The following is a 27925-nucleotide window of genomic DNA, read 5'->3' as shown; positions in this document are numbered from 1 at the left end:
AGGTCTGATAAAATGTGCTCAAATTTTTAGCATGATTTTTTTATTACCTTGAGCCTTTTACACAACTGTGATTAAATCCAGCTGGTAGTGAAAGTTGTTTCTGTGCAACATCTTAAGCTTCAGGTTGGGTGGTCTGACTCTTCGGACACCGATCAGCCCTTTCCAGCTGCAATCTTCACAGCATCCCAGACCTTTTCTAGTCAGCATATTTGTTATGCCTTCTCAAAATCAGCCTTTTTGCATAGTACTGATTGAAGATCAGCTCCTCACCTTTCCTTAGGTGTCTCTTCGGTGCAGCTAACAGACTTACACAAATCACTGAGATGAATAATTTCAACAAATACATAACTAAGCTGTGGTTATGGCCCTCTGTGGACCCTTCTCATCTATGCTAATCACTGCCCAAAGGCATTGATGAAAGGATATTCTGAAGTTATGAATACGCTGTGCTGTGTTCAGTTTATCGTTTGATTATATACCCAATTACGGTGCAAGTAAGTAATTAAGCAAAGCCTGGATGTTTTGAACAGATTCAGTGTGCAGTTAAGCTACACCGCTCTACTCTAAGAACCCCACAGCTCTCCTCTTTTTTTAGCCAGTGACTGCATGAGGGAGAGGCATTTGATGAAAGAGGGGTGTTCATGAAGCAGCAAAGCCTATCTTGATTACAGGGGTCAATAGTATCAGAGTGACATCATCACGAATTGCTCTATGATTTAATTTCTCACGTTTAGCTGCTGGTGTGTTTTTAAGTGTGCACATGTAGAGAAAGAAAGGCTGTTTGGTGGAGCAGTGTTTTTTTTTTTTTTTTTATGGCTTTTTTTTAATGGCTTTTTTTTTTTTTTGCAACAGCATCTGTAAGTAAACACAAGTGGCAGTTCTGGCTCTAAGCATTTGGCTCAGTCTAAGAAAGCTGTACCAAATGCTAATGGACCTCTGCAAGTGGCATCATCAGTGTTCTTCATTTCAGATGAACTGCTACTGTGTCACGCCTTTAAAACGTACCTCATCTTTAAAAATTAAACTGACCATGCACACCATGAGAGGCTTCATGTATACTCTGTGGGCTCCTTACACCTATTTTAGCCTTGCTTTTCGCAAAGGATTATTTTAATTTAATGGTTTTAGTCCCTTACCAATTCCTTCTTTAGTAGGTCCTGTGGGAGGTGTTGGCACAGTCGACTTCCTGTCAACTTTCCGACTCCGACCAAGAGCTATTTTGAAAGTCCAAACTTCTTTTCCGTCTACACTCAATAGCTATATTATTCCCCTTTCTGATTTTTTTCCACTTTCGGTGGGAATGAGAAATGCTAATTAGGTGTAATGAAACTGATATCTATATCAATAGGTAAGAAAACACAAAAGGCGCATATCTGTTTCATTCATTTCAAGTCCCACATAGCTTCACACCTCAAAAGAAATTCATCAGGCTGCCCGAGACCCTTTTGGAAAGGCTCCTGCCCCCACCTCCCACCACCTTCACTCGCCATTGGTTGTTACTATATGGATAGAAATTGAGACATCTATTAAGCTCGGCCTATTGCTCGGCACAAAAGAGTCTGACATTCTTGAAAGAAGAATCCTCTTGTGGTTCAAACCTTTGTATCTCATTACACCCGCACTCCATTTGTACTAAAGAAATTCTATCAGTCTGAGCAATTATGTGCAAGTTGAATTTGCACAGTTTTAAAACGAATAATCTAACCACTTGTCTTTCAGGCCCGGTTTTACCCTCGGCAATATTTACCTAACCTGTCTTTCTCATTCTTCGCATGCTGCTTAAGTTGTGTGTATTTAGAACATGAGCTGTGCTGTGGGCTTTGCCTACACTACGGTTTGTCTTTAGGCACGGAAAGTGTGAGAGGAGGAAGGAATAACTCTGCCGACAGCAGTGAAGCTCAGTAAATTTTTCAGTAGTTATGTCTCTTTTCCTCTCTTTCTTACTCTGTCCATGTCTCAATGTACGGGGAGGTGTTCATTTCTTCCGCTGTATGGATATTAGCTAACAGAATTGGATTAGTCCGAGGGAGAGGACATTCATTTTTGCATCATCTCATCACGGGGAAAGGTTACCGAATCGATTAGGTTAGGTCCACAGTGGTAACTTGTTTTCTTACACCACTGTCAAACTGAATTTTAGTGTGGCCAAACTAAGAAATTAAACAGTAATGACAGGAGGAGATTTAGAATTTAGTCATCAAACAGAAATGTCTGACCGCGTGACCGCAGTGTGTACCGTAGGCAAGATGTCTTCGTGAGTCCACCTGAGCCACGGCCTGAGTTAAACCTGGTCTGTGTATTAATAACCACTCTGTTTCTGTCATTCCGATTTGATTGCCCTTCTTCCCCACCAACTATAGCTGGTTGTGCATTCAGCGCTGTTTGTCCTGGTGTTGTTTCTCACTGGCCCGGCCCAACCACATTTTCCATCTTGCTCGCTTATCCTCTGTTTTCTTTCAGAATGGGTCGAACTGTTATTGAAGTCTGTTTCACAGCCTCGTATCCCAATCATTTCATTCTGCATTTCAACAAAAACCTGGAAGTTCTTTCATTAATATTGCAGGATGACACTTAAGTGCTGCAGGATGGTTACACTGCTTGCAACTTATGCATGCTTTATCCCAGTGTTAAAAGAAGGTTTATAGCGAGACATTATTAGTGAGGAATAAAGACATTCCAGCAGCTTTTTTTTTTCTTTCCTAAATGGACTTTGTGAGAAGGAGCCCCCAGTATCCCGTGACCTAATTGCAAGAGCAAAAATAGTTAATATATTTGTCAGGCTCTGCTTTCACAACATGTATTTCCACAGTCTAACCAAACTGTCAGAATCTAAATATCTTGTAGCGTTAAATTATATTTTTGAGCTGCATAGCACATGTTTGGTTTTTTTTTAAGCATTGGTATGAAAATGAAAAACTGAGGTCTGCGTTCAGAGCACAGTCATCACTGCAAAGTGCTGGGACATGTGTGCAAGGACAATGAGGGTGCATTCAGATTGCATTTTATCCATAAAAAGGCAGTGCAAGTGTGAAAGGGTTGGGTGACGCGCTATGTAATTTGGAGTGTATTGTGATAATTCATTAACCTCTCAGTCAGCAATGGAACTCATAATTTTAAACTGTGCCAGTCACAGTGGTGCATGACAGAAACGACTCGCCAAATGGGCCAGCAGGTTCTGATTGGCTGGAAATATTGTGGTTCACATGGTGCATAATGGAAAAATGATAACACCACCCAGTATACCTCCTACAGACAATCTTATTTGATTTATCACCTCCCTACTTTACCTGTTGAAAGCTATATTTATTCAGCGTCAGATGAAACAATCATTTTATTTACTGATTGGTATCTACGACAACCTGTGTACTCTTTTAAAAAGGTTCTCTGCACGGTGGTGAAATTTTAATCTCCAGGATAAATTAACTGGGGGTCTTTGTTAGGCTGCACTTGCAGGAGGGTTGTCTTTCATCTAAACACACAGATAAACACTTGAACAAGTTTAGCTTTGTCAAGCCCACCTTTGAGCTATCAGCCTGATATGATCAGTAAATGCTGGGCTTCTTCTTAAATTCTTATAGTGTTCAGGTCATAAATAATCAGATTAGATTTTTCATATGTACTCATTATTTGTATTAAAAGGTAATTTGACATTTCTTTTCTCTGCTCCTTTAAGCCCAGTTATGACACACTGCTTTTAGCCTGTTGCTCATGAAAAAAGGAGTTATTAGTCACCTTCTCCACAGATAATTGCTTCTTTTCAGCTGTTGCATGAGCAGCCAACTCTGATCATATAGGAGAGAAATTCATACTTATGGGTATATTTTTTGGCACTAATGAGGAGCTTTCTTGAGTTCGAGAAAACTTTCACTTGCATTGAAGAGGTGAGGAAAGCTATATTCATCCCATAAGTGCAATCTGTGTGCTGCTGTTTTGTAGGTCGGCACAATTTTATGCAATTTTATGCAAGCACAAGATAAATATTGCAGAAGCAATCACAATATCACAAGACATTTAGACTTCAAATTGGATAAACTTATTTGCACGATTGAGGGCTGCATTCCAAATCTAGAAAATTTATCTGAATCACAAGCTTCATTATATTATCACATGATATTGATTGAGTTGACATTAGTGTTTGCCAAAATCACGAATGAATTTGACATGAATTCAGTTAGATTCAGTTCAGTAGCTAGTTATTAATATGAAACAATATCACATGCAGATTTAACAAAATCACTTCTATTCATATTAAACCACAAAATGACACAAAAATATCATTTAACATTTTAATCCTGAACTCAAATAACACAGTTAAATTAACAGAAATAGACTAGAAAATGTCACATTCTATATATCTCTTGCTCATTTAACTCCTGTCACCTATTTAAAGTTTATTGAGAGCTGATGAATATACATTTTTTTAAAGAGAATTTGTAAATGTGGCCTTGATTTAAAAGAAAGATTTGCAGATTTTTTTTTCATTATTATTATAATTTTTAAGATGGCCTAAAGTAGTGTTGTAATATTGCAATTATAGTTTTAATCAGGGTTAAATGGTTCATTTTACCTAATAAACCAATTTACCTGATGTCAGCCTGCTTTGGTTGGTCATCACACCCCATCTTACACTATTCATTACATATCATATTTATTGTTTTGAGTATTGCCACAAAATAATTACAAAGCTTCCTACTTCCTGGGTGTCTGTTACCGCTGACCACACTACAGATGGGCGTCGATTGACAGACACTTGCGTGGTACAGCTATAACAAAAGATACCGTCATACAGGTGTTACTGAAGGCTTGAATATGCTTCCTTGATAAAAGCAGAAATAAAATCAATGGCTACGTATGAGTCTAGGTTACACATCTATACATAATCCCACTCTGAGAGATGTGTGTGTTTATGTTTGTGTGTGTTTGCATGAAGACAGGGTGTCTCTCTAAGTAGGACAGTAAAAATTGATGGCCAGCACTGAAAGCTGACCTACATAGAGGCACAGACAAACTAGTTCCCTCAGCAGGCATGCTGAGCCCAGTTGCTCTTCAGAAAATGCAGAGAAAGCAGGCATATTGTTACTGTTGCATTTAATGGAGGCATGCAGTGGAGCTGTCCATCCTCATCTGTAGCTTGTTGATGGAAACTTTGCTTCTTCGTTTTAGAGGTAGCGCTTTTGTCCTTTTCACCCCTTGTTTAAAAAGTCGAGGTTAATGGCAAAATTTAATTAACCAGAATATCAGAATATTAAAAACAAATAAGGAACAGATTTGCAGACAAGTGATGTTACAAAGACATCCAGGCACAATAAAATCATAAAGGCCAAAGAGTGAAAAAACAGTAATCGCATTAAAATCTAATTACATCAATTTACAGTCACAGCGCTTCAGTCTAATTGTTCTCTGGCCTGATGCTTTCATTCATTCTGTTCTTAAAGACTCCTTTATGGGATTTTTCAGTCATGAGATGCCCTTTTAAATGTTGTCTAAACTATTCATTTTCACCATTTGAAAGCCTGCGAGCTGTAGCTAACAATCCAAAGCGCCATGTGTGATAACTGTGACCCGTTTTGAAGCCAGTTCTCCTGCCACCTGACAATTGTTCATACAGCCACCTACACGTACAATACAGTAATCATCACCTTCATCTCTGCTCAAATTGAAGGCTGTCATAGTGCACACTGTGGTTAGTCCAAGGAGACACTCACTTTAGTGAGGCCCCATACATTTTGGTTTTTTTTTCTTTTTTCCTAATTCACACACATATTTTCTTATTATTTATCTAAATACTTTTGACAACATCAAATACAGTTGAGACTGTACCTCTATATAACAGTGTTAAAATACTGCCAGCCAAGGCTTGGCTCATGTTGAAGCTATGATATTAAATCAGAGGCTTATTACTCTATAAATAAAAAGTACTGGGGAAGTGGACATGTACTTACCTGCTGGTTTGCAGCACTTTATCTCCAAAATTAAATCATATACAGATTCACTTTTATGGTGTTTGTTCTCCCCTATAAAGATATTATTCTTTATATATACAAGTATATAAAAATACTGTGATGTATTCTTTTAGTGATCATACATTTTCTCTCTCATATTTATCATTCTAAGTGTTTAAAGCTAAGAGTGCTCATGGATCAGTTTATGGTACACTTATGGGATTCATTTTCCATGCCGTGTCTTCACATTCCCCCACTAAGTCGTGTGTCTAAAAGCAGTCAGATTTGTTTCTTTATTGTTTTTTACCAGCAAGAGGGTTTTGTGAGTGCTATGCTGGATCCGTGCATCTATGGTCCCATCAATATCTGTTGGCCTCTTTATTAATCAAATATCAATATGAATAACCAAACATTCCTAAGGCTAATTGACACATGTTGTTATTATGTTATTATCATATATGATATTATTAAGTACCCTGCCTCTTGCCCAGTGATTGCTCCAGCTTCCCTGCGACCCTTAATTGGACAAGTGGTTAAGAAAATGACTGATGACTGACTTATTCATTATCCTAACCGCTTAGTCTGATGAAGGGTCGTGGGTGAAGCAGTCTTCGGGCAAAAGGCAGGGTACACCCTGGACAGCTCACCAGTCCATTGCAGGCCCACACATAGACAAACAACCACTCGCACACACTCACCCCTAGGGGCAATTTAGAGTAACCAATTAACCTAACATGCATGTCTTTGGATGGTGGGAGGAAGCCGGAGTACCTGGAGAGAACATGCAAACTCCACACAGAAAGGCCACTGTCCAAGCCTCACCCCAGCTGAGGATCGAACCAGTGACCTTCTTGCTGTGAGGCCATAGTGCTAACCACCATGCACAGTGTCATGGTGGTTAGCACTGTTCTGCGTTATTATCACACTTATTATGAGATTCTTTTGACTAATACTGTTTATTTTGGAGAAAAGAAAAAACATCAAATTCCTGTTAAAAGCATTTCCTAAAATGTGTTCTGTTCCCAGCGAGATGTGCCCTATGCTTTTCGAAAGTTCACTGTTAACTGTATTAAACAGAGGATTAATGCCCGGGGCTGTGGATCTCTACTAATAGCAGACGGAAATACTGATCAAAGGACTCTAACTGTGCCGTGGGTGTTCGGCCTGCCTCTGTCTGCTTCTCTGCATTACAAGAAGATAGGGCTTCGAAGACAGGGCAGACAGACATAGCAGGAGCTTTCTGTAGACTTTCTACTGATGGGACAGATGAAGGCTTTATCGTGCATAATTGGGGCATAGTCAACCTACTCCAGGTAGGTTGCATTTCGTCCAATACCAGCCAAGCATAGTGTATTTATGCAAGTGTGTGCATGCTATTGAGGTTCTTTTATTCTTTTGTTTTGTGTGTGTGTGTGTGTATTTGTCTGTGCAGATGATGTCAGGGGGACTCCAGTCCATGTGTATTGTGTCCCAGGAGACACGACTGACACTTTTTCCAGGTTGTTGCACTTACTTCCACTATGTTGACAGGGCCAGTAGTCCGAGCTGCTCATCAGCAGTCTGCTCTCGTTACATGTGGTTCTTATCAGCAGCAAAATACAGTTTCTACTGTCAGAACATTAGTTTTACATGATTATGAGTCCTCCTGTCACTGAAAATAAATCACGTTTAAGTGTCATGAGACAAAGTAGATTTGTAGTAGGTGAGGTGAGAAACAAAATACAAAACCCTTTTATTTTATACAGTTTTCAGATTTTGCTCATAACAACTAAAATAAGTCCACAATGGAAATTTTGATATTTATTTATCTATCTCTCATGTATTGAATGAATGCACATTGATACACATATAATTGTATCCTATCTTATTTAAATACAAGGATAAAACACGCTGCCCACCTGTCCAGGATAGACTCAGCCCTTTCCCTGGTGGTATCGGTATAGGCCCTTGTTCTGTCCATATAATGCACGATAATGAAATTTATATCCTTATGCCGTATATTTAAAAAATATGAAAGAAATCATTTCCAAATCTCTGTTTGTAGTACTGAGATACATTAAACATTCCAGGTTTATTGATATCTGTGTTCTGTAAGGTTTCAGCTGAGGGTTCTTTGTCACATACAATTCATTGCCTGATTTGTAGCTCTTTATTTCTACTTCCTATTTGTGACATTTTTCTTACAAATCATGTTTTCTAGCACACTGCTGTATAGCAAGAATTATGAATAATGTTTATCTAGTTTTACAGTTTCTGTTTGAGAAATTAGTAGACATTAGCACAAGTTTTTGATATTTTTAAAATATTTATATTAAAAGGGTCATTTTGATGTTATCAAATTATTTACGTAAGTAGAATTTATTATATTATATTATATTATATTATATTATATTATATTATATTATATTATATTATATTATATTATATTATATTATATTTCAAATTAGTTAGGTCTACTTTAGATTTTCAAAAATAATATTTCAGAAACATGGCAGTACACAGAGTACCTTTACATAATCTAATACTCAACTGGCAGAGTTTCATTATATCTGTTGTACTATTAGTTAGTCTGGAATCTGAGTTATTTTCTGCTGAAATGTTGTAGTTTGTGATTAATTACCAAGTGGTTTGGGGTACTGAACATACTCAACACGAGCTGCCTGCCATCCAAACCCTGCTTAATTTTCAACATGCACACATACCTCACCTAAAACACTTTTTAGCCCTTTTTTTTATTTGTTCCTGCTCAACACTGACCTAGAAAGGTGTGTAATGAACACCAGGTGTATACCCTGCATATCAGCAATATGCACTTTGCATTCTCTCTCTCATGTACTTTTGGCATTATATTTAGCTGGAGTCATCAGGGAGTTGGGGGATGCCTGCTACACATAGCAGCTGTAAATTTATGTCACCCTTATCTCCACCCCCAAGCATCTTCATGCTCTCACAAATCTTTATAGCAAAAAGCCACAACTGGTTGTAACTCTCCTACTTACTATGGTTCTTACATTTTATAAACCCCTTGGGATAAAAATAGTAAAAATGAACATGTAACAAGAAGTGATGTTTTTTTTTTTGTTTTTTGTTTTTACAATAGATAAATATTTCCTGTAAAATTTTTAAAGCCATTTCCAATGTGTAAGGAAAATATGTCACATTACACATCAAAGGGAAGATTTCTGAGAGGCATCTAAACTTTAAAAGGCTCTGCATTTTAAAGCAGCGATGCCACCTTTCATGTCAAAGTCAACATCTCTGCATCAATTTGCAAGTTTTCCCCTGATACGCTTGTGCCAGAATCAGCCTTTTTTCTCCAGACTTGGAGAGGCTGAGTGGCTGAAGGTGGGTGGAACGCATTAGAACAACAAAAACTGAGAAATCTGCACTGAGTGTGAAATAAAGACCGAATATGATGAAGCTGGTAAAAGGCCGTGAAAGTAGGCTTCATGCCGATCCTGTGGAGCGATGGAGATGATGCCAAGCCTAGTCCTAGCTAGTAAGTGTGAGCCTGAGCTGCCAGGAAGCCTTAGCCAGTACCCTTATAACACCTATTATCAGCCTTCCAATGAGACACCCATGTGTTTCCATTTACAGCGTATTGTTTAAGCAATGGGAAGGTTCTTCATTGTGAGTGTGTTGGCACCTTCCTCCCTGAGTCTGTCAGAGTTGACAGCCTTTTAATCGTTCTGTGAAGGTCAGCTTCCTGCCATGTGTGGATAGCTGGAGGAGGAGAGCCAGGATACCTGTGGACAGTGTCTCTGTGCTGACACCCTGCAGGAGGACACGTACAGAGAGGAATGTTTATGTCGGTGCTATTCTGTGGTCTGTAATTGTGTGTAAGGTCTGTAAAATGGGAAAGTAGGACATAGAAATGCAGAAACAGAGGTTCAGTCAGCCCACAGGGGACTGATGAAGGAGGAGTGTCCTGAGCCAGGGAGGAAGGAAAAATGTGCTTGTTTGTTGTTTTACGTTTTTTTGTGTTTGAATGCTGGATGCAGTGTAAAGTTCCTGCGAAATGTCTTTTTTTTTCCCCCCCCCCATTTAAACAGATCCAGTCATGGGTGACCGAGCCCTGCTGGTGGGATCTGTGGTAGTACGGCTTGGCCGTGACCCTACTGGATATAATGTTGCAGTGGAAAACGTCTTGTCACTTGATGGAGGAGCTGCCTGTAGCAGCAGGAAAGAGTGTGGCGACAGAGGCCATGTGTGTTAACCTCTTCCCTTGTCACTTTTTTCTGTCTCCCACCCCCCCACCCCCTTTCTCTCTCATCATCACCTTTTTTTTCCCCCCCTCCTGCTTCTCCCTCCATCCCCTTTCCCTGAGACCTCTCTCGCCACTCTCTCTACCTGCACTCCTCCATGACAAATTACTCCTGGCGGTTGATTTGTTGGTTGTCAAAAGTGCTCCTTGCGTTGAGGGTGTGGGGTGAGCAGGAGAAGAGGGTGCACCCCGCCACATCCCCACCAACACCTCTTTCTCCTTGCCTGTCGTCATCATCTGCCCCCCCCCCCCCCCCCCCCCCCCCCCTCCTCCTCACCCTCTCACATGTCTACTGTATTCTCAGCACCACCGCAATGTTGAGATGTCTCACTGGTAGCTGACATTCTGTCTCATAAGATCTCATTACACGAGATGTTCGTGTTAAAATCAGCTCCCACATTAGGTTCCAAACCCTTCTTTTTTCCTACCCTGTTTTGAAACGTTTCTGCCATAGCTGCCGCCAGAAGAGGAGAATGTTTTGTTATTTATGGAGGAGGAAGTTGAAGGAGGAGCAGAGGAGAAAAATGCAAGCAAGATAAAGACTTTATGACAGAACTATAAATGTCAGCGTGTGTGATATGCTGTCTGCTGTGGAAAGCAGCGCAAACAGCTTCTGACAAAGAAATCTCAATTCCTCTGGATGATCTGATGAATTAATAGAATAATCGGCTTAAACTAATGTACTGTAATACACTGGGTTTAGCTGTTCTTGGAAAGGTGAAAATATGATGCATAAAGCTGCTGAATATTAACAACACACACACACTGTAGGAAAGAATCTACTTTATGGTCAGTTTTTAATATATAGAAATTTGCTTTCTGTATGTAATACTGGACAAATAAAGGTACTCAATCACTTTGTTTCAAAACAAATCCTGTAAATCTGTAACTCTAACATTAGCCTAAAACAGTTCTGGTTATCAATTTGATTTCTCCACCAGAGATGGCCTCACACCGCCTGACATATTGAAGGGATAAGCCACCTTATTATAATAAATACAACCAAATCTCTCATGGATGACAAGTGTCTTTTGTGTGTTCAGGCTGTAGTATGTGTTTGGGTGTGAATGTGTGCACATGTGCATGAAGCTAAGGCTTAAAAACAGAAATGACAATATATTGGTGGTGTGTGTTATTCCGATGCTGACAGCCACTTACGCCCCGAACCAGGCGCGATGCTCTTCAGTCCGGTGTTTGCTGTTTTAAAAAGCGACTCATGTCCCCCTCAGTCCCACTTGCTGCTTTATTCACTAACAGTTTCCCTTTTGCAAAAGTAATAGAATATCTGTTTTTCTTTCAACCCAAGCAACACAGAAACTAGATTGCTTTGTGTATCACCAGCAAAACACAGAGGAGAGCATTGCAATCCACTTGTGTTCAAAAGTCTAAAACCATCTTGTCTTTGTGTCTTTGTGTTAAAAGAGGGGTTAAGCTTTTATCCTATAAATATGGCATGAAAATCCCTCTGTCAACGACACATTCATTCTAAGGCCTGTATTAACATAAAAATGGGGGCTTGTTATACAGTGAGATTTCAATAAAAAGAACACAAAATGCATTTAATGAAATTCAGATGCTGGGCCGTAGCTCCCTAGATCTCATTAAATGAGCTTTGTGCTGTTTTTCCATCTTCTCTTTGTAGAGGAGGTCCTTGAGTGCCCTTAATAATGTGGCAGATTTCATCATATTTCTGATTTAAAGAGGACAATATCTGTCTTGTTCACTTGTTCTTTTCCTTGCTGAAGCCAATCTCCACCGATGTGCTTGTATAGTTTCTGGATGTGGCTCGGCATGACTTTCTGGCTTTCTGGCGCGTTTGCTTTTAGTTACTGAAGTTTTTGTTAAGGTTCCTCACTAACTCATTTCCTCTCTCTCTGTTTCTCCTGCATAGGATTTGGTTTCATAACTTTCGAGAGTGAAGACATCGTAGAGAAAGTCTGTGAAATTCATTTTCATGAAATCAATAACAAAATGGTAAGTCCAATTTTTTTTTTCCTTTCAATTCCAGGTGGACGTTGAAGGATTAATATTTGATTTCTTCTTTTCCCTGCTATTAATAGTAGACCGTATGTGTGTGTGTGTGTGTTTATGTTCATATGCACAAGCTAACATTCACACATGCACACATTCTGTGGGTCTGTGGGTCTCAGGGATGGGAAGGCAGTGGTGTGTACTGCCCACAAACCGTGAAATTGTGTGGCTGAGTTCTGCCTGTCAGGCTGAGGGACGGGAGAGTGGAGCCTGTCCCTCTTTTTCTGAATCCCCAACCACACGCACACACACACACACACACACACACACACACACACAAACATTCTCACACACACACAGGTGGAGATGTCCACAGATGCAACAGGGAAGCTCCTCGCAGCAGTAGAGTTCATTAGTCAGGGATTAACACCTCCAACAGAGTGCCGGTGATGCTAGTTTTATTTACACCAGTAATACGGCCTTCTCAGAGCTCTACAGAGTTCAGTAGCAGTTTTCTAAGTCATCATGTGACTTATGATAATTGACAAGGTCCACCCTTGGTGTAGCGAGTGTGACATTAGGCCCCCCTTCATCCAGTTCCACCATGCAGGCCTCTGGAGGAACCCTGCATCATTTGAACAGCTTTGTGGGCTGTGATTGACTGGAGGGAATACTTGTCTACCCGCCGTTCTGTGAGGCTCCTTCTCTCGATGTGCGCCTTCACTCTCTCTCTCACACAGGCCTTTCCTGGAACCGACTGACTGACTGGAGTGCTGACTGACAGGACCACTGTAGTAGAACCATGTTCGCTAGGGACCGGTCCAGGTCACATATGACCCCTCATGCACCCCTTAGTGCATTCAGTGCTTAGGGCTAAAACAAAAAAATGCCAAAGCATGACAGAAATAACTGTGTACACATGAAAGATATCCTGTCAGATCCTTTGACATGTTGGCATAGCAAAAACAAACGTCACGTGAACATGCAGTGGCACATATACATGTTGCTTCTTCATATCAAATAGAAATAGCTGACACGTCTGATCTCTAGTAAACATATTTCCACTGAGAGCATTCTCTGTGTTGTCTTACATTTATAATGAGGTTAACAAAACAAGCTCATAGTCTATTTATAAAAAAGGTTATACAGTAATTCGATAATAGTTGGATCAAAAAAGATATGTTTCAGTTATTAGGTTGAATTTGCTGTGTAAATTATGTAAATATAATCAAAACAGCAGAACAGAATCAGAATGCCGCATATTGTCATTATACCATGCATGACAAGATTGGAGAGCATCTCCTTTTTCAGTACAGTCAAATAATTAAAAGGGATATAATTACATTTAAAAAGTGCAAAAAAAAAAAGCTCTATATACAGAAGGAATATAACATAGCTAAGGTAACATGTTAAAGTGTTAAAAATGTAAGTGGAAAAAGTTATTGTAACTGTAAAAATGTATACAATTTGAATGGCAACAATAGGAAAAGTAATAAAATATATATAAAAATATATAATAATATAAAAAATACAATATAAAAAATAAAAAAGAAACATTTCACCAGCAGCAGTGGCAATGATGTTCACATTGCAAAATTTATGGCATTTATGGCATATACATATATATGTATATATATATATATATATATGTATATATATATATGTGTATATATATATATATATATATATATATATATATATATATATATATATATATATATATATATATATATATATATATATATATATATATATATATACATGTATGTATCACTGCAAACATCAAAGCAAAATACACAGATTACCATATTAGTAGAAAAAAAAAATTTTTTTACATGTGCATAAATGCGCAATTGGTAATCTCAGTTGTCTCCTGTAAAATTTTGTAATAAATGAAAAATGAGTCAGGTGAGCTCGGTGTCACTACAGCTCTGCATAAAATAATAAATCCACAGATCATCTACACTGACTATAGAGACTGCAGCTACTCACAACGCTTTGGTTTTCTCAGTGGGTGTTCATGCTCCAAAGTGTTCTGCTGGGCTGTGCTGACGTGTGGCCGGGACTGCTTTGGTGCCACATTTCTGCTTGACATTGTGCAAAATGAATCCAGCTTCTTTTGTAGTCATTGTTTCCCTGCAGTTTAAGTTGACAATTCAAGTTCTGTCAATTCTGGCACCCGTGGACGATCTATTTCTCTGATGAAGACAGAACAGTTGGCTGCCTGCTCTGTTTTTGACCGATTTATTATATTCCAGTTTTAGGGGGTTGCTTTGGTCATTTTACAGTCTTTCTACATCATTGATTTCTGCTCTCTAAGGATCTAAGCATAAGAAACCGCACTGCATTTTGCCTTACAGAACCACATCACATGCCAGCAACTAGATATCAGCATACTGGCCGGTTCGAACATGCACCTCTGCTGATTCAGCAAAGATACTCAAGAGGAGAATGTGAGGAAAACAGGAAGAAAGTGACAGAGCAACAGATAAGACAGGAGTCAACATTGGGCTAGCTTTTATTGGCTGAAGAGATCTTACAGAGGAGACTGGATGCAAGATAGATGCAGAATCAGCTTGCATTAGGTGCAGCAAACTGCACAAATCTGCCAAAGTTTGGTAGTGCTGTTTTAAGAAGTCTAAAAATGGAACTATTTCCTCACTAATAACTCCATGTGGCAAATAGTCAATAACATGAAGTATAAAAAGAGCATTCTTAAGAAGCTCTTGCAATGAGCAAGGACACACAGAGACACTCTGCAACATTTTCAGGGAGTTTCCTTTCCTTTCCTTTCCCACTGTTCCCCGCTGCCCAGTGATTGCTCAAGGTGGGGGGTTGAATCAAAGTCAAGATTTGATGCAGTGCATTCGTTTCCTTAGCAAGGCTATTACTTTTTTCATGAATTGGCTTGTATGAATATTGATTGGATCAGAATAAATTGATTTGTCTCTTAAGATGTTGTAAAATGGCACAACACATAAAAGCTGAATTGAATTTTAGAGGAACATCTGATGCAAAAATGAAAATAAATAAAAAATAAATGTCTTTCCAAAATTCTAAGTAACTTTTAGGTCTATATGATTTACAGAGAAATCCTTTTTGTTAATAACTATTGATTATACAAATAATCTTTTCTTCGAGGATGTATGAATGTCAAATGTCAATGACAGCTAAAATATTTTTTCTTAAATTTGATTGGTGCTTACAAAATGAAAAAAATGAAATGCAACTACCAGTTTGACTCAATATATCAGTCTTGATTGTTTATATCCTATAAACTTCTGTACAGGTCTATCATTCAAATAAATATGTGTATTGGGAAACTTCCACTATAATGAAGGCGGAGTTGTCTATGTCTGCATGCATTTTCAAAGTAAGTTTCAAAGTCCTGGAGGAAACTGCACACACAGCACTCATGCCTCACCATAAGTTTCTGCTCAGACTTTGGAAACAACTTAAAGGCTACTACGAGAAGACTTCAGGGTCTGTAAGTTCAGAATTTAAAAGGAAGTCAGATAAATAAAAAGACCCAAGAGCTTTAGGACATGTAGCATCTAAAAGAACCTTAAAATCAATTCTGAAAACACAAAGGGAGCCAATGCAGGAATTGGTGCCCCAGTGGCGGGGAGTCGTGGTCATGGAGGGCCACAGTCTCCCTGCTCCAACACACCTGATTCAAGTTACATTATCCGATCAGGTTCTGGCCAGTGACTCATTAATTTAATGAGGTAGCTCAAACCAAATGTCTTTTATTTATGAAACATCATTTCAAGTAGAAAGTCTCCTGGTGCATCTCTATCATATTTTAGAACCATACATGGTCAGTGCTGAGGTGTGCACAGTCAGTCCACTGTTGCCAGTCCAGCTGCCAGAAACATCTGCTCAAGCAGATTTAAACTCACAAATTATGTTCTGCAGTGCCAACTTTGATAGCCTTGGGAATCTTTGGCAATTCTGCTCTGAGTATATTTGCACATTACATTCCAGCCACAAAGAGGCTCTTTTTCTGCATTGTTGGGTGCATATATAAAAAAACTTTTTTGGGCCATTGAATAGAATATATTATGATTAAGTCAATGCTAAAGCACCCTTGTTAAATTCAGCAGTTTGTTGGGGATTCATGCGTTAAGACATCTTATAAGTGAAATATGAATGCTTGTCTTCAATTTCCTTTGAGGTGGAAGAGTTAAGATGTACGATATTGTGTCCTCATCATCTATCTTGGATTTTTCCAGCAACATAAAGGCTGCAGCTGCCGCTGCATACGTCTGACTCGCTGTTGTGTCACAGCTTATAACAGTAAAAATTACTACCAGTATTACTCAACATTTGCTGCTGGAGAGCTGCGTAGAGCAGCTGCTACAGTCTGGATGAGAAACTCTTGACCACATCAAACATCTGACATTTACTTCACATGTGCCACATGGCTGCAAAAGCACTACTCCTAATCTACGTCAAGTCACACTTTATGAAAAGCACTTAAAGAAACCTTGTGAGCCATCATGGAGTCCCAGAAACCTTCACAGAAAATCTGGAAATTATTGAGCATGCGTGGTGTGAGGGGAGTGCACCAAGGCCGGTTTTCTGATGCTTTTGTCACCTTTGTAGCACTCCCTTTCAACAACACCGACAGTGCATTTAATGTTTTTAGATGCAGGAAATAAATATGACCCTCTGATCTTCTGCAAAGTCTCAACACCTGGGAATGGCAGCAGAGGGAATAGGATTTGTATGTTGAAAGCATTTTTTCTAAAAAAAAAAACAAAAAACAAAAAACTGGTGTTTTAACTTAGTTACACATCGAAGAGCACTGAATTTTTTTTTTTTTTCCCTATGGTTTCTGAAGTGCCGGCATACAAAGTAAAAAATGTCTCCTGTCTTCTTCCTTATGAAGTACTATACAGAAATAGACCTCATCCATCCTCCCTACGAGTGTTATCTGAGATGGTTCTTGAATAATTGATGCGGACAGAAATTCCACCCCACTTGGGAGGGCTGTGGACGTACAGGAACCCCCACCTTCTCTTGCCCTTCCTCTCGAGAGCTCTGACAGTGTAGTGGGTCAGTGCCCACTCAGATGTGAGTGACTGAACCAGTAAGTGACTTGGTCAGTCACCCTGTGTTCACCGAGCCACCGAGGCCTCGCTCTCAGGAGCATGTCCTATCTGTCACTGTGAATTCTGCCTCATATATAATTAAAAGTATGGTGCTATTTTGCAAGGATCTCATAACCTTCCCCGCCAGCCTTACCGACTTGTACGTTTTCCTGCTTTAGCAAATGTAGGATGTGATAAAAGTATTGACTATCCCCTTCAGCGCTTCACGTCATTGTTGAAACATCCGTTAGCTACAGCTGCTCCTATCCTTGTATTAAAACCAGTAAATATTTTGGAGTTAAAATCAATAAGAAAAGGACGGCTTGACGGATTTCAAATACTTTGTGAACACTTCATCACACCTCCACATATGTGTGTCTACATTGTGCCGTAGTGACAGAGCTCCTTGTGACAGCTCAGAAGGGGATGGGAATCCTATTTTCTAAAAAAAAAAAAAACAGAAGTCCCTTCATTACTCCCCATTCTGCGGTTGTACATGCACAGCTAATTCTTAATAACACCTATCAGGTATTAACCCTGATAAAAAGAGCAGTTGCTCTCTTTTTTTTTTCTTTTTTTTTTGTCAAACACGTCAATGTCTTTAACGTGTTATTTTCAATATTCAGCAGTAATGAATGGTCACAACAGGGGGGGGAAAAATTTCTGTTGGCTGTCAATTTCTTACTGTGTCTTCATGACATGAATAACCAATTACAGCACTGGGGATGACAATAAGGTCTGACTGCTCAAGCTGCTAACAAAAGACTAATATTAGTTGGAATTTATTGAATTTGGGAAGAGAGTTTGCATTTCAATCCTTCCCCTATGCTGGATGCGTCTTTTTATTTTTTTCCTGTTATTAAAGCAGTACCATACTGTACCTCAGTGCTTCCCAGCCCTTTTCCCTAAAAGCCCCAGACGGCGCCACCAGACTGTTTCATGTGCTGTGGACATTGTTGCTTTTCCCCATTTGAATTTTTTCCAACTATGCGCTCTAGTTTGCACATTAGGGGGGAGTGTCTTTTCTCCACATGTTGCCTGATTCCAGGCCCTGCAAATGCTTTTTGTTGTCTTTGTAGATGAAATGTGTTGTTTTAATCAAAATGTCATCAGTCAGTTGTCTGGACAGGGTGATGGATTCACTCGTCCAAGGATTATTTTTATTAAAATAGCACATTAAAATCATAACTAACAATTAGTTTGGAGTAGTCATTTTAATACCTCAGAAAATCTGACACGGATAATTATCATGTGTAGGTAATTAGTGGCAGCATGATATCAACAGAATAAAGCTTTATAAAGGCCACTGTCCAGTTTTTTTTGGGACACTTTGTTTCTTATACATCATTCAAACCATATGGAGCATATCTGATCAGTCCCAACTTCATTGTACAAATTGACCCTGACCAAACAGCTCGGGTCACAAAGAACTCTCTCGAGTCCAGAGAAGAGCAAGCAGTCCTGCAACAGATGGCCTGGCCCACACACGGCCCTCATCTCCATATCATGGAGCCAGTCTGGGATTACATGAAGAGACTGAAGCAGCTGGAACAGCCTAAATCCACTAAAGAACTGTGACAAGTTCTTAAAGATGTTTGGAACAGCCATACCTGCCAAGTACCCTGAAAAACTGCGTCCCTGTTGGCTTACAAGTATTGGTACTGCGTTAGAGGCAAAGTGTGATCACATCATGTATTAAATAGTTTTATCCAGCTAATTTCAATCCATTGACTTTTTTATTTCTCTTAGGAAGTAGTTCGATTTAGCAGCAGTAGTTAGATTTTAAACTACAGCTTAGATTGTAAGAGCTGTGATAATTCAGATAAGTACACATCACTTCCTTGACTTCACTGAAGTCAGCATTAGTGAACTAACACAAAGCAAATTTTGTCCATAATTATAAGTAGTTTAAATGGAAGTGTCAGACTGTTTGTTGAAATGGTACAGTTAAGTATTGCTCAATCTGAAATAGTCCAAAGTCAGCTTCTCTCACGGAGATCAACCAAAATTCAGATTTTTTTTTTAATTTATCATTGAATAACATTCAGTGGTTAACTATTTGGAGGCTTATTAGAAGCCAACGCTAAGGCCATGTTCACTGTGTTCAACATAATAGGAAGTAACTTCACCACCCACATTACCACCGCTGCCATTACGAGGTCAGGTTCATTTACCTGGAACTGGTTTTCTGTACAGTACTAAGTCACAACAGAAGTAATTTACAGTTGCACAAGTTTACGCTTCATGTCTTTATAAACAAAAGCAAAAGAAATTAAACAGGTTGATGTAAATTGAATCTTATTTAAATCACAGCACTGGGGTCCGCTCTTCTGTGGCTTAAAATGGATCCGGTATTCTTTGTATCTGTCATGATCTGTGTTGTTTGTTCTGTTGCAGTCTTGGTTTAGAGTCCTCTCTTGTTCTGTCTTGTTGCCAGTTTTTTTTGTTGAGTTTATTCCCTCAAGCTCTGTTCACTTTACTGCCCGTTTCCTGAGTGTCACACCTGGTTAGCTGATCGTCTCACCTGCTGCTCTTTTTATCATTAGTTTTACGTGTTTAGACTCTTAGTTTTCAGGTGACTTCTGTTGGATCTTTATTCATGTTTCTCCCTGTTTCGGTTTCTGTATCATCCATGTTTTGTGGAATTTTGTCATTAAAAAGCATAGATGCCGCAAGGCTTCATCTCCCCTGTCTTTGTGCTACAGTTTGGTCCTGACTAAACACCTCATTCCCCTGGAATAGAGACAGCAGGTTTTTATTAACATCAACACGGTTTCTATGATCTGAACTTTTAAGATTGTTCAGAGTTCATCTGGGAATTTCTGACTATAAACCTGGAGGAAACAATGACTCATATGTAGACAACAATCTTATGGTTATGGTATGTCAGAAGTGCAATCTTTTCAGATTATTACAATTATCCAATTATTCCCACAAATCTGATTTTGATCTGCATATAAACAGATAGTGTTTTTTATAATAACAGCAGTTATTGGAGAACGTCCTATTATTAAAGTGAAATAGATGTTTTTACATATCTGTGAATGAATCTACATCAGTTGGAATCAGATTTAACTGAAATCTATTATAAATCTATTATAACCAGGTTGTTGTGAATCAAATCTAATCAATTCAGGAAATGACTGGTAATATCCAGTCCTACCGGACAGTGTGGGAATTCCAGGCTTGTTTACTTGTTAATCAGCCTCTCCCTTCAGCAAACGTTTCGCATTAGACTTCAACTTTTTTTTTTTTTTTTTTTTTTTTTTTTTTAGTTATGCAACCATAATTGTGCAACAAACAACATTCATACTAATAAAGGCAACCAGCTGAGCTCATTTTGTTAAAAAAAAACACATGAAGCCAAACACCTGCTGTCAGTTCCATTTCAAGTTAGCAACAAATTGATCTTAATGCTATCATATACGTTTAATTCTGTACAGATATTTTTTATTTCATATGCGGTTTATTACTTGAACTTGTTTCGTGACACTCTTCTTCTCTAGCTCAGTAAAAGTAATGAAAACGCCTGTTTGACTCACTGAGTGTGCACTGAAGTAAGCCTGGGGTACTGATGTGGGCCTTGTTGCAGCTCTTTGGTTGACTTCTGGATTTGTCATGGCCCAGAGGTGTCACCTTCATGCTTGTAAACTGCTTCTCATATTACAGCAAACAAGCTGCTCATGTGTTATTAGTGCTCTGGGCTACCTGCCTTTTAAGGGTCTTGTATTTTTATGAGTACCCATTATCATTTAAATAAATGACTCATTATTGAGTATTTTTCTTTCTTTTATCTTGTCCTGTCCAGAATTATTGCGAGCAGAATGATGCGAGTTGTGTCAAAAGAAAAGAGAGAAAAGTAGAGCAAGTGGGATAAAGATACGCCAGCTAAAAAGCAACAGCTGTTCAGTCAAAACAGACATTAACGTACAACCAGCTGTAACACCTGTAAAGAAACAGAAAACATCTGACGGCCTTTGCAAGAAAACAAAGCTGACAATCATCGTGAGCACCAATAACCATTGGTGACACAAAAAAAAAATAAAAGGACATAACTGTAGTTATTGTTGCTTTAACCCACAGGACCACACAGTGACTGTATTTATGTAGGTCAGTGAAGGCAAAATTTCAGGTAATAATCGTGTTAAGTGATGAGAGTGATGATGCATATGCAACTGCACCCTACAACTATCATTATTGTGTTTTGGCTGCACCTTCAGATGGCGGTTAACGCTCTCGGTTGTAATCTCAGCTGGGGTCTTTGTTGGTTCTGTGTTTTGTGTGGGCTCTGTCTGGATAGTCTGGCTTCGTCCAACTTGCATAGTAGGTTATTTCATGATTTAAAATTGACCATCTAGAATAAAATGTGCCCCACCAGTGGCTGCAGGTATAGCACTTCCCATGACCCTGGGTTGAGTAAAGCAGAAATAAAAAAAAATGGATGGATCGTGGTGATGGCTATAGATGAAACTTGTCTTCGCTATGGAGATTTGAGTAGAGAAAATGTTAAATCTTTAAGTTGTTGACAGTGTCTCATTTTCAGGAGAGTAGATTCTTTTAACAGTCTCTGAACATGAAGTACCTTGTAAGGAAGTAGGACCACCCTTGAGAGTATTTCAGTCCCACATGGAGTGCTGCCTTACAAGTCCTGGACTGTAAGTAATTGGATGTTTACCCTCCATTGAGGAAGAAAAGCTTTGAGGGATGAAGGAAGTAGAAATCCACTTCACACTCAGCTCACCAGGATGTCCCATAAAAGCTTGGTGATGTTCAGATGTGCTGATTGAGGAAGTGATGGAGGCCATTTGACGTCAACCTGATGATCATGGTCTCACTTTTGAATGTGTCTCTTAGTGAGCATATAGACAATATCATGCAATATAAAAGAATGGCAAGAGAAGCGAGTAGGCACCACGGGGTGAACATGGCCTTAAAATGACCTCCCATCCCTTACCTTCTATATACTGTAACCACGCAGAGATATCATCAGGCATAATGACTCGTGTGAGATTGTTGCCTATTGAAGGCATCATTTTGCTTTTTCAAAAACTTCTTATCATCACCACCATGAATCTGCCTCTACTCAGCTGTCCTAATTTCACACTGACCAGCTGTAAAGACTAATGTCTTTCAATGGAGACAGAATTTTTCAAAGAAGAAAAAAAAACATCATTCTTTTCTCCATCACATCCAAATTCTACTGTAATAAATCACCCTTATGTTATATTTCCATTGTCTGAAACCATTTTAACTTAGCTCTAAGTTGACCTTTTTTCTTAGCTGTAACCTCCCACCACCAGGCTTGACATTGGGCAGTCAGAGCTGTGACAATCCCTAATTATTCACTCTGTGTGTTTTGACTGTTCAGCTAGGAGTGGGAGCTGGAGTAAATGAATCACACCGTTTCCTTTCTTCAGTCTGCCAGTCGACTGATGGAATCCATTCTCTGGCAAAGCTAATAGCAGCTGTACACCTCCCCCTCTACACACACTCACACGCACACGAACAGGCGCGCACCACACCCACAACACTCGTCCCTGAAGGACAGTCACTGCCAGTCCATCCCGCCCACACCTCTCTGTTATACCTACAAGGTTAATATAGATGGGAGATGTATTGAAAAGGTCATAACTGGCGTGCTTCCCACTCTGTATCGTAGCATTCATAGGTCCAAAACAAAAACAAATGTTAGATTTATTCTTCATCTGTGGGTCGTTATTACACTGATCAAGTACCACTCTCTTTGGTGTATGCTCTTGTGTTTTTTTGTGCTTCATATTTCAATATCGAGCTGTTATTAGCTGACAGAAGAATAACCTCCTCACAAAGACAGAAGTCCTGATGTTATAATCAGAACAAGACAAGAACAAAACAAAATAAATGATCAATTACAGTTTATTATGAAGCTGTAGAAATTATATAATATGAACAAATATATTATTTTTATAACTGATTTAATATAATTTGCAAGAGAATACAAATGTTAAGGTAATTTTTTAAATACCAGTCCCTCCGGATTTCTGTCCATTAACACCTGCAGGTGCGATGGACTGAGGCCACGTCAACACAGAGATCCCCAAAGGGGAATCTGCTGAAATTTTTATTGTTTGGATGTTTCGTCTTCGTGGAACTGACATTTTTGAAGCCCAAAGAATCTTTTTTTAAGCCACCTCCCGCAGTGATTTATTCTGGAAAACCCACTCTTCATTGTCAGTGTTTACAACCCGCATGCTTCTTTCCTGAACTGATGGCAGCACAGCTCCATCTCTGACTTAACCTGCATGCAAAATTCACCAACAGTAGCCATAAGGACAGATTACAGTCCAGTTTCTACTTTAAATTTCAATTTAAAGCTGATACCATCCATCCATTTTCTAAACCACTTAATCCAATTCAGGGTTGTGGGGAAGCTGGAGCCTATCCCAGCTGGCATTGGGTGACAGGCAGGGTACACCCTGGACAGCTTGCCAGTCCATCGCAGGGCCACACAGAGAGATGAACAACCACTCATGCTCACACTCATTCCTAGGGGCAATTTAGAGTAACCAATTAGCCTAACATGCAAGTCTTTGGATGGTGGGAGGAAGCCGGAGTACCTGGAGAGAACCCACGCATACATGGGGAGAACATGCAAACTCCACACAGAAAGGCCACTGACCAAACCCCTCTCCAGCCAAGGATTGAACCAGTGACCTTCTAGCTGTGAGGCCACAGTGCTAACCACTGTGCCACCGTGCAGCCCTAAAGCTGATACCTTGTGCATGAATTGGCTAAGAAATATTACATCCTGTTGATAAGAGACATTCTTTTCAGGACAGTAATGTGCACATTTCGGACCAGAAAGGTCGAGAGAGGAGTGAAAAAAATGGGAAACAACAATAACAGTGGCCTCAGGTTTCATATGTCCAACACCTACAGTGCAGCCTTGGCTGTCCTTCTCAGGCAGTTTTAAAACAATTTTCACAGCGATGTGACCAACACACATCAATATAAACAACTCATAGCAACAATCCCAATAGCCCACTGGATGGTGGGGTAGGTCAACGACACTCATGTGATTTCAATGACCCTAAAGGCCAAACTGGACCAGTCAGTTTAGAATTTAAGGGTACGCTCCCACTACTGCTGTTTGGTCGGCTTTAAACGGAATAGTATGCTTCATTTGGCACAGTATGAACACCAACTGCACACTGATGCGGACCTAAAAACCAAACTCTGGTCCAGTGTTTTAATGTTAAACACAAGGAGGAAATTTTGGTTTGTTAATATTTTTAACACAGACCTTTTTTTTTAATTGTGATAAATCTTTTAAGCACAAAATCGGAGAAAATGTTGATTTCTGTAGGTCAGCTGTTTTGGATCATTGCCTGGTGCTGATTCAGAGGATTTTATAGTAAAACACGTTGCTTGGACAAGATCGAAAGCCTGAATATACTAGGATAAGCACCAAATTTTAACCAACACAGTTGATATTAAGAAAATTCTTCAAGTTTTCAGCAGTGTAAAAATTTGCTACAGTATCTTAGTCCTGTGCAGGAAGAAACTTCTCTTAAACTAAGCTGATTTCGTCAACACTATGTGGCAGGAATCCACTTCTCAGTCGACTTGCTTTCAATCTCGACTGGTGTGTTTGACTAGTGTCTTTGAGGCTCTTACATCTCCTGAGTGCTTTTTCTGCACTAAATGCTATAACTTTCCTGACAACACAGTCAAGACAGGTTAATAGAGTGTCATTTTTTTCCCAGAAGGGTACAGTGTTGCTCAAAAACTCCTTTCATCATTTTTAAAATGTGGATCGTGATATGAAACAACATCAGATTGCACCGAATTCATAAATTGAAGAGCCCTTGACAAGTGAACCGGGCCATAGTTCTGGACAATATTTCCTATTGAAACAAGAACCTGTACAGTCAGTGCTCTTCAGCTGCTCAAGAGGTAAAAAGTTCAGCCGTTAAAACTTTCCACTTGACCAAATTTGAATCTCTGCCCTCACAGTCGCTGAACCTTTTGTTGTTTTTCATTGACAGACTGAATTGTCTATGTCCGCTATTTTTCTTATTCTTTGACTTAGCGAACTCTTGAAAGCTCCTGCCATCCTCCTTCACACACTTCTGTGTGTCTGAAGCAGGTGAACACCCACACACTCACTAGCACCACAGATCGTGACTTCTGACTGGGTTTGAATCCATGACAAGGAGGCCTCGCTCTGAATATCAAAGACCCGTATCTGAGAGCATGTAGGCATGACTCACACCCTGCTCTGTCTTACTCCCAGCAGGCTACCTGAGCGTCCAACTTACTAGATGTGGCAGGGGTTACTGGAGGACGCTGATCAGACAGTGCCATGTCTGCAGCGTGGGTGGAACTCAACTGAATTTGCCACCCAGCCATGTGAACATATGAAAATCCCAGCAGTGTGCTGAGATTTCTAACACACCCATTTGTCCCAGCTGGCTCCTACTTCCATGCCAGGGAGGGGGGGGTCATTCTCTGACAATAAGAGTGCCTGTGCTCTCTTCAGCACAATGTCAAACCATACCAGGCAAGCAGGGAGGGCAGAGTAGCTGTGACAGCTACAAAGTGGCTGAGGGAACTGTGTACTTTAGTTGGCCTGCTTCAAATAAAAGGGCTGCTAACAGCAACAAATCACAGCTTTGCAACGCAGCAACTTTCTCTCTGTGATGGAAGCCTTTTTCATTAGTGTTCCCCTTTTTTACATGTCTTGCTCTCTGCTGGATGTAGTGTACACAGAGCTTGTTACACTATCGATTCAGCACAGAAACCTCTGGAGGCTTTAAGTTTTTCTTCAGTTTGGCAACTTGCAGTAGCGTGTTGTGTCTGCCGCTCGGCATACACGTGTGTGAATAGTAATGTTTACTGTTGCTGTGTCAAGAGTTGCAAACCTATTTGTATGGGTGCCAGACTATAGCTTGGTGGAGGTGCACACTGCACTGGCGCAGTTGCCTGTCTTGTGCTGTGCAGCAGGCCAGGATGACATGTGAATCACAGCAGCCGAGAAAGCCCTGCTTAAGTGGAGGCGGTAGGGAGATGCAGGCAAGAGCCAGGAGGCAAACAGACAAACAGATGGACAGGCTGATGCCAAGCAGGCAGTGGAGCAAATAGATTGTGCAGCACGGTGAATGGACTCAGCCTACCAAAGAACAACCAACAGACACAAGACCATGCCACCCTGGTCAGCCGCTTGTGCTTCTCTGTAATTCCTGGTGATGGGATAGAAACGTAAATAGGACACTCATCTTCTTCTTTCTCCTCATCTGCCCCATCACATCACCTCATTTGATACGTGTTATGTGGGAGGAGTGGATGTCAGTCTTGAAAGATAGGAAATGAAAGAACCTGTATGTGTTAAAACTAAAGTGAGAGAAATAGATGCAGGAAAGAGACGGGCGCTGCAGGTGGAATTGGACTGTGTGACACCGGGGACTTTAGTCCAGTAAGAATACAAAAAAACAAACAAAAGAAAAAACAACTTTTATCCATTTGAAAGACACTTTTTCTCAACTAGATATAAAACTTCTTAATATTTGTATTCAATTAAGCAAATTATTTTGGCAAATACTGTTATGTTATCGATGATGTTGTGTTATAAAAGATAAAATGCCTTTCACTGAGATACTCAACATAAAGCTACAACATAAAATTATGAAAATGGTACTAGAGAAACAAACTTCTCCATATTTTGACTCAAAAACGCTTAGAAAATATTTTGCTTGTATTTCCCTGACGTTGTAGGCATGTGCCCATTGGAACAATAACCTTTGCTTTAATACGGGAGGAGCATGATTGTATGCTCCCCTCCGAGACCTTCCTCTAAAACACGAGGTGTTCAGATTGACTCAGTCTTGTTTGTTTTTTTTCTTCCCCACTCCATGGAAAACATCTAGTTGTGTGCAAGTCAAATAGAAAACCACCTGTAAGAGCGGTGACAGCCCTGACAGATGTGTCCACTTGTGTTGCTATGCAATCTAATGGTTTGTCTTTGTGTGTGTTTGTGTGTGCACATGTGCATATTGTGTGTTTGTTCGTCCGTCTACATAGGTAGAATGTAAGAAGGCCCAGCCCAAGGAGGTGATGTTCCCACCAGGTACACGAGGGCGAGCCAGGGGTCTGCCCTACACCATGGATGCCTTCATGCTGGGGATGGGCATGTTGAGTAAGTGACACACACAACATCCTGAAAATAAAACATATAAAGCATTAACCATAACTGAAAGATGCCTTGTCAAGCAGCGGCTAATAATATGTCTATTTGAAGTGACACTTATTTAAATTTGTTTAAAGTGTGAGATATATTCACACCATTCAGTCATCAATTTCTACCTGCTAAAAAAAAAAAAAAAGAAAAAAAAAACAAAAAAACAACCTGTGCAAACTCTTGTCTAGAAAGCCCCATTAGGTGGGCGCTGCCCCTAATTAGGCTGCTTCAAGGTGTGCCACCAGTGACCACTCTGGTCTATTTCTGGTTGAGTCTGGTACAGGCAGCCCCTGGGCATATAGGAGCAGACCAGCACATTAGCAGGCTAAATGAAGAGGAAAATTGGTGTAATGTCATATTAAGGATTCATCACTGTGCCCCCCTTAATGGGTAATGAAGGGGACACACATGTCAGAGAGGGATCTCATCTACGGAG

The 27925-nt window shown here is 39.8% G+C and overlaps 1 protein-coding gene across 4 annotated transcripts in view; it reads left to right on the top strand.

The window, feature by feature from the left end:
* msi2b (musashi RNA-binding protein 2b) overlaps nt 1-27925 on the top strand; it is a 248250-nt gene that overhangs the window by 171999 nt on the left and 48326 nt on the right. For all 4 annotated transcript variants that reach the window (XM_079247851.1, XM_079247850.1, XM_079247849.1 and 1 more), the window contains exons 8-9: nt 12098-12180; nt 27333-27447. In XM_079247851.1, coding sequence (XP_079103977.1) covers nt 12098-12180; nt 27333-27447 — 198 coding nt within the window. The remainder of the gene's footprint in view (nt 1-12097; nt 12181-27332; nt 27448-27925) is intronic.

This window comes from Telmatherina bonti, assembly GCF_933228915.1.
Source record: "Telmatherina bonti genome assembly, chromosome: 10".
In the NCBI taxonomy this organism is placed as follows: Eukaryota; Metazoa; Chordata; class Actinopteri; order Atheriniformes; family Telmatherinidae; genus Telmatherina; species Telmatherina bonti.
This window is presented reverse-complemented; position numbering and strand designations above follow the sequence as displayed.